Source organism: Rhagoletis zephyria, unplaced genomic scaffold (genome assembly GCF_001687245.7).
Source record: "Rhagoletis zephyria isolate East Lansing unplaced genomic scaffold, Rhagoletis_zephyria_1.1 Rzeph_scaffold_14015, whole genome shotgun sequence".
NCBI classification, from domain to species: Eukaryota; Metazoa; Arthropoda; class Insecta; order Diptera; family Tephritidae; genus Rhagoletis; species Rhagoletis zephyria.
The window spans coordinates 3,787-14,909 of NW_016171084.1; the positions used below are offsets into that span (position 1 = coordinate 3,787).

The following is an 11,123-nucleotide window of genomic DNA, read 5'->3' on the forward strand; positions in this document are numbered from 1 at the left end:
AGTAGACACACGGAAATTGGAAAATTAGAGATTAATATTAAAATAACTAAAAGCCAAGGACGTGAACCGGATATAAAATTCGGTCGGTTCGGTTCAGCGGTTCGAACCGTTTTTGCACTTTTGGATTGGTTCGTCAAAGCGGTTTTTTTTGGTCTTTGAACCGGGGTTTCGGTTCAGTTCAACGGTTCGAAAAACAAAAAAATAACGCGCAAGTTTAAGTGTCAAGTGTCAAGTGCAACAGTGCGCAAGGTTAAGGGTCAAGTATCTGTCAAATGAGATGGGTTGCCTTTACATTTGATATTGTCACATGGTAAGCAAACATAGTAGGTATTACCATGTTACTTTTCTCAACTTGTTTGTGGTAATGCCCACGTCTGGCTATGGCCTGTTGCCGTCTTCACAACGGTGTCGTATTGTTGTATGTCGCATACTTTAAAAGCTTAAATAAATGTTTAGAGAACTTTGCAAGATTTTAGGTACGAGAACACTGCTATTAACTTCTTTATTTCTATGAAATGAAATATTTTGCAAAATATTTTTGTAAAATTTCCATTACGTTAAATGCTTTAAAAATTTTTGTATTACTTATAACTTGTATGTTTTGGTGATTACCTTGGCGTTTTGGTGGCCTTTTCAAACAACTGATTTGCACTTATGTTTTCCAACTTCGACACGCCATGTTTTATATCATGATTTGTATACAGAAAATCTAAAAACATATGTATATGTAACTATGTTCGTATGGTCTTTTAAATGTTGGTACTTTTTCGGCTTATTTAGTACACTTTTTTTGGCCATTTGGTACAAAATTAAAAAACTCATTTATCATCCCTGGTCCAGAATCCAACCCCAGATCAGGCTATAAATTTGAGGATTTTCTCATAAAAAAAGTTAAAAAAATTTATTTCATATTACAGTCAAAGATATATCAGGCACCTGTATGGCTGACGACTCATGTAAGTGCCATATTCAGTGGGGCAGCTTGTTATGGTTTACTATCATGATTGCTTTGAGGTAACCATACAAAATCATGCAATTCATAGCATGCTAAGATTGATTTTCCGAACACTCCCCAAATAAAAACTGTGTGGCAGCTTTTTTTTTGGCAGTTTCAGCTACTGGAAAAGGTAACGGAACTATTCCATTTGCCGCAGTTTCCGTTAAAATAAAAAATGGAGAAGTCAATGGCAAATATATATCGATTTATTTCTTTGGGTCCAATCTGATCAAAATTGGTAGCTTCATTTTCGATTGGTGGTAGAGTCCGACAGATTAACCGGCATCGGCATCGGCTAGTATCGGCATAAAATTGAGCATCGGCATAGGCTATTTTCATATGTTCAGGTGAAGCGACAGCCAACATCAAATTGTCCTGTGGTTAGTGTTACCAGATATTGAGAAACTGGCCTCAAATGTGTGATCTGAAAATGAAGCTCGAAATACAATAACGCAGTGGCAGTTTTTCGAAATCAGCTGATTTTTAGAAAGTGTGGGGTCCAATGAAGCGACTCACAATACAGCAGTGGCAGCTGGCAGTACTGCAAGAATGATAGAATACAGTAGCAGTACTGCTCAGTTTAGCCCAAATTCTAAATTCACTGCCACTGCCTTCATCGCAGCAAACTTCGCATGTTGAATTTGACATAAATGAAATGCAGCCAACTTCTGTTTATGTCACAGAAGCCTAAGAGGCAACAACAAAAATGTAAACAAACAAAAGGGAATGTCAAAACCGTATTGTGTTTGCTGCGGCAGTGACTGCCAATATTAGCAATAACAGCTCAACAAAAACAGTCACTGCCACTGCCACAGCGCTATTGTATTTTGGGCTTGAATTGTGGAAGTTAAACAACAATCTCTAAAAATTCAATAAAATTTCGTGTTAATGGTGAACACATTTTTTGTACTATTGAAACTGATTTGGGACGCCTTTTGGTACTTAAAAATAATCTCGAGTGACAACATTATTCCTAAATTACAAAATGAAGAGTGCACATAATTTTCAGTGTCCAGAATCCAGCCCCAGATCAGGCTTGCAGGATTTTCGCATAAAAAAATTAAAATTGTTATTTCAGATTGCAGTCACCTGTATGGCTGATGATTGACGTAAGTGCCATATTCAGTGGCAGAGCTTGATTGATTTATTTCTTTGAACAACACCGCTTTGGGAAGGAGGGTAATTGTGCATTTTATGGTCCCCACCGAAAATTGATGCAAAATAATCGAAGTGGGTATCAAACGACATACGACAACATTTTCATACAGTTTGCTGAAATTGATTACTTGTTAAAATATTGACTTAAGTCACAAATAGTATGGTACATTTGACATAATCACACCAATCCTATACAATAGATAGTCTTATGTGCTACGGTAAGGTGACCAGAATTTTTACCATTCCAGGAGGACAAATTCTCCGCATTGAAAACACAAACATTTTTTTAATATTTATTTTAACACATAAATAACGAATAAATTAACAATTCAAAGTTTCTCTAAACACAAGTCAAACAAGTTAATAATACACTGCGTTGCATAATTATAAGAGTGCCACATATTAACAAGTTTTGACTATTTATTTTTAACCGACTTCAAAAAGAGGAAAAGGTTATCAATTCGTCGGAATTTTTTTTTTTTGTATGTTACCGCTTGAGGTGGTCCCATACTGACTTGGTTTAGATCCGATCATTGGATCATGAAAAAATTAACGATAGTCCTAAATTTTTATGTGAAAACTAAAGTCGGTTGTGTTTTTTGCTTGAAAATTACTTGTTAAATCTTTTAATGATAATTGAATTACTTGCAAAAGAAATAGCTTTCGCTCTTCATCTTTCGTCAAAGTTCGAGTATAATTTTGTACCAATGCTATACCTCGTTCAGCAATATCATTAACATATTTAATACTTTTAATCGTCGCTAAGACAACCCTTCGCTACAAATTGCTAAAAATTTATAAGTTTCCGTATTAAACTATTTCCGTTCTCAGAAAAAGTGCCAGTTTTGATTTGTGAGCTGGTGTGGATAAATTTCTGATAAAAATTAGAGATGACAGCGAGGTAATTCGCTCTCCAAAGTTAGTATGGCGACTTACGTAATTCGTGCGAATTACGAATGAGAGAGCGAACTACGTAATTGAGGTGCTGTGAGAAAGCCGTATTAAATAAGGCTAAAAGGCGTTTACACTGTTCAACTCTCATAGTTATAGTTATAGGTTAGTTGAATCAAAGGTTTACATAATTTAACTGAAGGTTGGAAAATATAAACGCCTTTTAAATATAATGATTGTGTACGATTAGGCCATAATAATATTCTGAACGAAATTTTTGAAAATGTCATCACTGCTATAAAACTTGAAAAGGAGGCCAAGGAGCACATTTTTGCCCAAAAGGAGGACAGATAATTTCAGCCTTTTGCTTACTTGCTGTGTGTGTGATTGGTAGTATGTCATACAGCTGGCTGGCGTTTAATGTGAAAAGGTAACACACGACCATATGATTTTATAATTGTGGCTGAATCTTTAACATCGATTTCCCAAAATCTGCCGAAAATAACATACGACAATCTTTTACACAGGCGACGACATGAAAATATCTATGTGTTTACTTTTCTCAACTTGTTTGTGGTAATGCCCACGTCTGGCTATGGCCTATTGCCGTCTTCACAACGGTGTCGTAAGTGTCGTATTGTTGTATGTACCATACTTTAAAAGCTTAAATAAATGTTTAGAGAACTTGAAACAACCAGCTATTTTTTAACACTACAAAAATTCATAATATGACTTTGATGGTACTTTGTGAACCCCCTTAATATATTGTTTAGCCGTTTAAAATTTACGACGTACAACAATACGACACCGTTGTGAATACCCCAATTGTGATTTAGGCGCAATAGTCATACGATGATGTGAGAATAGGGGTTATATCGTATATACAGTATATTTTGCTTTGCTGCCTCTATGCTTAAGTGCACATTTAAGATACCTACCCCAAAATGCGCATCAGAGGCATTATTTTTAAAATTTATAAGGAAACTGCTCCGATAGAAGCATTCAACATACCTGCACATTGGCGATACCTGCCTTAAAAATTGTGCGACTATTATCAATTATCAATCAAAGTATTACGTTTACCTGCACTGGCCCTATTTTGCTCATCTCGCAGAACTACGAAAATGGCTATCAATTTATGTAGTTATATAGATAATTAGATACCATTCGGTAAAAATTTCGCTTGCAGTAATTTCTACATGGTAAGTGCTCCGCCAATATTTGGTTTCATAGGGATTCGGATACCTTCCTCATTGTAGTAGTAAAGAAAATTCGCTTAAGTGCCTTTTTCGGTTACGTGCACAAGTTTTTCGTGCAAAGAAGGATGTGCAGCTAAGCAAAATATACTGTAATTAGTAATTCAGGCACTGACCGGACGAGGGGTTAGGCTTAAAAAAATAACTTCCCAACATTTGAAAATGTACACTTAACAGCAAAAATCTGCATACACCATCAGCCCAATTCTGAATATTCCCGAGGATCTCATTTCTCGCGGATTTTACTTTTCTCGAGCATAAAATCCTTCTATTCGAACCTGCCAGGGAGCAGCATTTTCCCCGAAAATTTGGGAGCAGGAAATTCGAACTTTCGAAGAGCTGTTTGACAGTTATTTTGACAGCTCAACTCCCGCCATTTAGTTTGCGTGTTTTACACATAAAAGTGTGTTTCACACAAAAGAGTATTTCAGATTAAAGTTGTAAATAAATTAGTGCGCGGAAATTTCAAATCTGTGTTTTAAATTAAAGCTCAATCTTTTAACTACACGAAACTCGAAATAAGTGGACAAATAGGATAAGAGTACCCTTTGCTAAGTCCAGTTGCCATGTGAATTTTGGAAGCCACATTATTAATAAACTAGTGCTCCGGAAATTTAAATATTAGTGCTAATTTAAAATTTAGTTTTTTAACTACACATGTGAGTTGAAATATGTTGATTTCAATCGCGCGTTTTCATGTAATAAACCAAAATAACCTAGCTTCCATTAATTAAGATTTCTACCTGTTTCTTATTTGTTGTTTTGGACCTAAAATGAAAGGTTTAAACGTTTTATTACACCAAATAGGAGAATAGGGAAAAGGGGAAAAATCCTCAGGGAATTTTTATTCATGATAGGAGGAAATAGAAATGAGGGAAAATTCCTAGGGAGTTTCTATTCAGAATCGGCCTGCATATCTTTTTTAAATATTTACAATATTTTGCAATTTAATATTCCTTAGTATTCTTATAAAAATATAACAAACAAATTTTAGCTTCCAAAACATTGTGAATATTTAAAAAAGGAATGGTGGTCGCAGACTTTCCCTCCTATTATGAATTTTCATACGATAGATGATAAACGCTTGCAAGCGTATCGTATGAAATCAGTTCTCGTATTATCGTTTCCAGCTCTACGTGCACCCTACGAATTCATAATAGGGGATTTTTCCACTATTCATGTATACAAAACTGGAACCTGTTTTCGGACAACTGCCCAGTCCAGTGGTCGTTCGAGTGGTATATTGCTCAGGCCGACTGAGCAGTCAAGTGTGCGAAGGCTCAATGATTTTTTAAGTTTAACCCGAATAAAGAAAACTTGATTTTCGAAAAAAAGTATAGGCTGAATTTCTTTATTCATTCCAGATAACAAATAGAATGAATGGAATAGATTGTAGTTTATCCATGATGGAATGAATAAAGAAACAAAAAAGAATGATACTCACGCTTGTCAGCTTCTTATGTCTGTAAAAAATCAAAAGAAAATCAAAAACATACATATGTACATACAAAATGGCAGAAAACCTTAATATTTCGTTGATTTTTGCTAAAAAAATCGCATTTCATTTACTTTTCGAAAGTAGCGAAAGTGAGGACAGTGATTCCGAAGGCGGTATACGAAGAAAAGTGGAAAAAAATATGGGATATTACGAAAAAGTTATCCCCAAATTTGATGAGCTACAATTTCTAAGACATTTTCGAGTACGTAGAGAAACGTATGAACGTCTATGTCTCTTAATACAAGATGAACACGGCGTTTACGCAAATCATCATTCCGGGCAGCCAATGATTTTGATAGAAAAGCAAATCCTGATAACCTTGTGGTATCTGGCTAATATGGAATGCTTTAGGTTGAAACGAAAGTTAAAAAAATGAACTGTTTTGTAAAACGTTCTTTCCAGGTCAATCGCTGATAGATTTGGTGTATCCCCAAAAGCAAGTTGGTCAGCAGTTACATTTGTATGCAAGTATTTGCTCAAAATTAACCGCGTTCTTGGCATAATTTCCTGGCCGACATCTGAAGAAGCACAAAATACTGCATCGTATTTTGAGGAAAAAACCAGATTTCCAGGTATACATACATATGTATGAACATATATTGCAAAATACAATTTTTATCAGGGACCGTAAATAATGATTATTTTTTTAAATTTTTACTCAAAATCATACTAAGGGTAATCACAATCCGTTGCATATGGTCCTGCCTTTTGAATTTTGGTGCATTTGGAAATTCACAACAATAAAATGCAAAGTGTTGCCATGGTAGCAAGTATAATATTTGAAAATGCAAGACCATATGCACCGGATTATTATTGCTCTTACTGAAATGCTGCGTACATACGAGGTACATCATCATAATCCTTGTCACAAGGACTACCTTTAGCAATAAGTAAAAGTCAAAACACAAAAATAACTACAAAAATACATTTGTTTTAAATAAAAGTTATAATCGTTACGGTCCTTGGTTTTGAAAGCAATATCAGTGCGAAACCATAATAATAATGCACTTTTTACTTGTAGGTGTTATTGGGTGTATTGACGGCAGTCACATTCCCATAGTTAAGCCTAAGCTCTACCCTAATTCATATATCAATCGGAAGAAGTACCATTCAGTATTGCTACAAGCAATATGTAATGAACGAAAGGAGTTTATTGATTGCTACGCTGGCGAAGCTGGATCAATTCACGATGCATGCCTCTTTCGTAGATCTAAAGTGTTTAGGAAAATTTCCGATGGTAAGCGCAATCACCGACATATTTAAAGAGATTTATAGTTATAATTACGGTATATATTTCAAGGTACTATTTCCATACAACAAGACAAGCACTTACTTGGTGACCAAGGGTATGCACTGAAGTCCTACCTATTAATACCATTTAAGGATTGCGGAAACTTAAGTTCCAGCCAAAAAAAATATAACAACGTTCATTCTTCGATAAGGGTGGTGATTGAGAGGGCGTTTGGTTTGCTGAAAGCACGATTTCGCCGATTGCAAAAGCTTAATACCAGACGCCCCGATGTAATCCCATTATTAATAATTTCCTGCTGTATTTTACACAACTTTTGTTTAAAAGAAAATGATTTCCTGAATGAGGAATTACCTTTATCGGAAATGTATCCTATTGTTCAAACATCAAATAATACAGACACAAGCGGAAATGAAAAGAGAAACGCTATTGTACGAATTTTATAAAAAATAATTTGCGAATAAATTGAAGTTTATTTAAATATGCAGTTAATTAGTCTAATCAATTGGGTTTTTTTTTGTACTGAACTGATTACGAGTTTGCATTGAGTTTTTTTTTTTTTTGGTTAAAAACTATAAATGGCACACCTCCGTCTGAAATTATTAAATAACTGTTCTACAGTATTGAATAAAATCACATAAATTAATTATTGTAACAAGATTAAGCTAAGCATAAATAACACATCCGAAAATCGAAAATTAATTTTTTTCAAAGTATCACTGAATTCGTGCGAATACTGGACAGTTCCATCTGCTGTGGTTTAGAAATGATAAAGACTGATTCCTTGTATTTTTAGCATTTGGAATTCAGGGTATGCAATGGACTCCATTCGCATTTATCGCAAAAAAAGCATTCATAACACGTTACGTGTATGACAAGTGTTTTAAACAAATCCAGAAACTGGTCCGTTTTTGCCATCTTTTCCTTATGACGCCTCTGTTTTGCATCATCAGTTTCACCGGTTTTCATCAGTTTTCATCAGTTTTCCGCTTTGTTCTGGTTCTAGGCGTAGCCTCTTCGGTAAACATGTCGCAAAAATCATAGTCGGAAGTGTTGACAACTTCTGTATCATCAGTTGAACACGTAGCCGGAGGATTGATTTCTGGTTTCATCCAGAGAATTTCGTGCATGGCATCGAAATGTTCCCAATCCTTTCTTCCATTACCACTTGTGCTATTGTGGTCTAAAACCTTTTTATACATTGATTTTAGACCTTTCCATTTGCCGTTGCACTGATCACTTGTAATTATTTTTCCGCGAATCCCGGTAATTTCTTGCGCGATAATGTCCCAGGCCTTAATTTTTTGGAAGCTTTCGAATTTGTCTTTATGCTTCGCGTACAAATCAATAAGGCATTTTGTATCTCCTGGCGACCATTTAAAAGGGGTAGCAGCACCTACAACATTTTTTTTTATATGAAATGCAGCCACAAATACATAAATACGTACTTTGCGAAAACCTACTTAGTAATACTTCCACTTCCATTGCAAATTTGTGGCTGAATTTCTTTATTCTTCTTCTACGTATGATCTTGTAGTTATATCTCATAGGCAGAATAAATGGAATTCGTTTAGAATATCCGGTGACATATAATCCAGAACGTTCTAATGAATAAGAAAACGAAAAAGTTTATTCCAAACGTTCAGAATGAATAAAGAAATTCAGCCATAATAATCTTTACAAAACCATCGTCGTGATCACGGTTGCCACACAAAAAAAAATTTGTGGACCAATATTTTTGAGAAAAAGGACCAAAATGATGAAAAGTGGCCCAATTTTCTTTTTTTAGTGGTGTAGTGGTTAGCAGTGCGCGCTACCATTCCGCAGACCCTGGGTTCAAGTTCGGCTCAACACAACATCAAAAAATTAAAAAAACGAAAAAGTTTTTTTTTAATAGCGGTCGCCCCTCCGCAGGCAATCACAAGCCTCTTAGGGCCGTTTGCACCATGTCTAGTTAACGCTAACTGGAGGTACATCCTTCAGTTAAGCACGTTAACTGCTTTATCGATCACATGTTATATGATGGGTGTCGATAACGTCGATAAAGATGTTTAACTGGGAGTTAGAATTAACTAGACATGATGCAAACGGCCCTTAGTGGATATCTGCCATGAAAAACAGCTTCTCATAAAAATACAATTGCCATTCGGAGTCGGCGTAAAACTGTAGGTCCCTCCCCTTTGTGTGACAACATCCAGGCGCACGCCACAAATCGGAGGGAAAGCTTGGCCAAACACTAACATACGTGTAAGGGCCAATCTATTATTATTAATAAATCAAGCCTTTTTTTCAAAAAACTTACCGCCAAATACTGTTTTAAAAACGACCAATATACATTTTTCTTTTATAACAATAACAATTCATTTCATAAAATCAAACATAGAACATAAAATTTTCATACAAAAAAATATGAATTAATGAAAACATAACAAAAGTTTTAAACAAAATCAGTAAATTAAAACTAGATTTCAAGATTGATATAAAAATGGAATGGAAGTAATTTTCTATATATTACTACCTGTGCATAGTAAGTTTTTTTTTTATATTATAATAAAAAGAACAAATATGAAGGCTCGTTTTCTTAAGAAGCTTTTATGTTTCATCTTCTGATTGATTTTCTGAGACGAAAATTTGTGTTTGCAGATACATTTTAAAAGTTAGTTAACAAACGGCCATAAGCGTGTCAATTATTAAAATACAAAATTTTGTGGTGAAAAAAACTTTATACTTATGCATTTGTATGTAACGTTGATGAGTGAAATCACGAGAAATTTGAGTCACACTAACCATGAAAAATATAATTTTAAATCGTTTGCTGACCAAATGTAATGGGAATCTGCGTTTTTTAAACAAAGCTCTTTTGATAACATAATGTGATTTATTATGTTGAACTCCAGTTTATTTCGGAGTTTAGTCTTTAATAATGAAAGTTCGAAAAATTTGCGTTCCGCAGACGCCGAACTATGTGGAAGGCACAGCAAATTAAATATAAAATCTGTCAATTCTTTAAAGCAAGCCTCTTCCATTCCATTTTTATGCAAACTTACTTTTTCCCAAAAAAAACAAACGTCCATATCACTTTTGAGATCAGTGTTTGTAAGCCTTAAAAGCCATTATGTAATTATCACATCGATATCACATTGAATTAAATGTTCAAAATTTTTTATCAGAGGCATTATAGATAGTTGTGTTTCAGATAATACTTTGTTAGGAGTGATAATACATACATTTTTCAGTTCTTCTCTACCAAAATGGAATCTTTTTTGTAGCTTATTTAAAAACTCAATATAAATATTTAAAATATTTGTCTTAATCGTTATTTTTTGCGATTCGGAAAATTTATCGCTTGTTAGAAATTGTTCCGCTTTATTTCCGATGAAAATCTCGTTTATTGGTAGAAGATTTGTTTCATTGTAAATGTTAAAGTTTTTCAGACACGTAGTATTTTTGACAAAATTATTCTGCATGAAATTGCCCAAAATTAATTTAAAATTTATTTCCAGTTGTGAATACAAAAATGGCAGCAGAGCCTTTTCGGATTGGAATTCTTTGTTTAAATTGTTAATTATTTTTAATATGTAGGCCAAAAACAGCATGTATACTTTTAATTCGACATCTGCCATTGAGTGAGCTGATTCGCGTGCACGTATGCCATTAACTTCGAGACATGAAGATAGGAAGTAAAGCTGGAGCGCTTCCCATTGCTCATTAATCCTTGTTATTACGCTTTCTAACGCAAGTCATCGAGTGAAAGATATCCAGAGTATTTTGTGCGGTTTTACGTTACAGTATTCCTGAAACTCTTTAAATTCACCAATTCGTTTCGGACTATGGGAAAAGAAGTTAGATATGTTTCGACATAGCTTTTCGATGTCAAGAGGAAGCTTTTTACAAGCATAGCTAGAGCATAAGTAAAGGGAATGACACGTACATTTTATAAAAAATAGATTGGTGTTATCTTTTAATCTAGATTTCAACACATTGAGCTCTCCTGCCATTGTATTGGCTCCGTCTGTTGCTGATCCAATTAAATTACTAAGGGGTACCCCATGCTCTTGGAAATACAATATTAGG

At 34.6% G+C, this 11,123-nt stretch overlaps 2 protein-coding genes across 3 annotated transcripts; one reads left to right on the plus strand and one right to left on the minus strand.

Moving 5' to 3' along the window:
- The first annotated feature begins 5,646 nt into the window (after positions 1-5,646).
- LOC108378393 (putative nuclease HARBI1) lies at positions 5,647-7,521 on the plus strand. The gene is made up of 4 exons (XM_017634692.1): positions 5,647-6,151; positions 6,203-6,372; positions 6,822-7,037; positions 7,101-7,521. The coding sequence occupies exons 1-4, from the start codon at positions 5,814-5,816 to the stop codon at positions 7,493-7,495; spliced, it is 1,119 nt and encodes a 372-aa protein (XP_017490181.1). The 5' UTR covers positions 5,647-5,813; the 3' UTR covers positions 7,496-7,521.
- A 392-nt stretch (positions 7,522-7,913) lies between these two features.
- Positions 7,914-8,702, minus strand: LOC108378394 (uncharacterized). 2 transcript variants are annotated; one of them, XM_017634694.1, is made up of 2 exons: positions 8,513-8,702; positions 7,914-8,445 (listed from the first exon to the last, which is right to left on the minus strand). In XM_017634694.1, the coding sequence occupies exons 1-2, from the start codon at positions 8,595-8,597 to the stop codon at positions 8,018-8,020; spliced, it is 513 nt and encodes a 170-aa protein (XP_017490183.1). In that variant the 5' UTR covers positions 8,598-8,702; the 3' UTR covers positions 7,914-8,017. The 2 variants fall into 2 exon arrangements, with proteins under 2 accessions (XP_017490183.1, XP_017490182.1); XM_017634693.1 differs by having other exon boundaries at positions 8,498-8,702.
- Between the last annotated feature and the right edge of the window lie 2,421 nt (positions 8,703-11,123).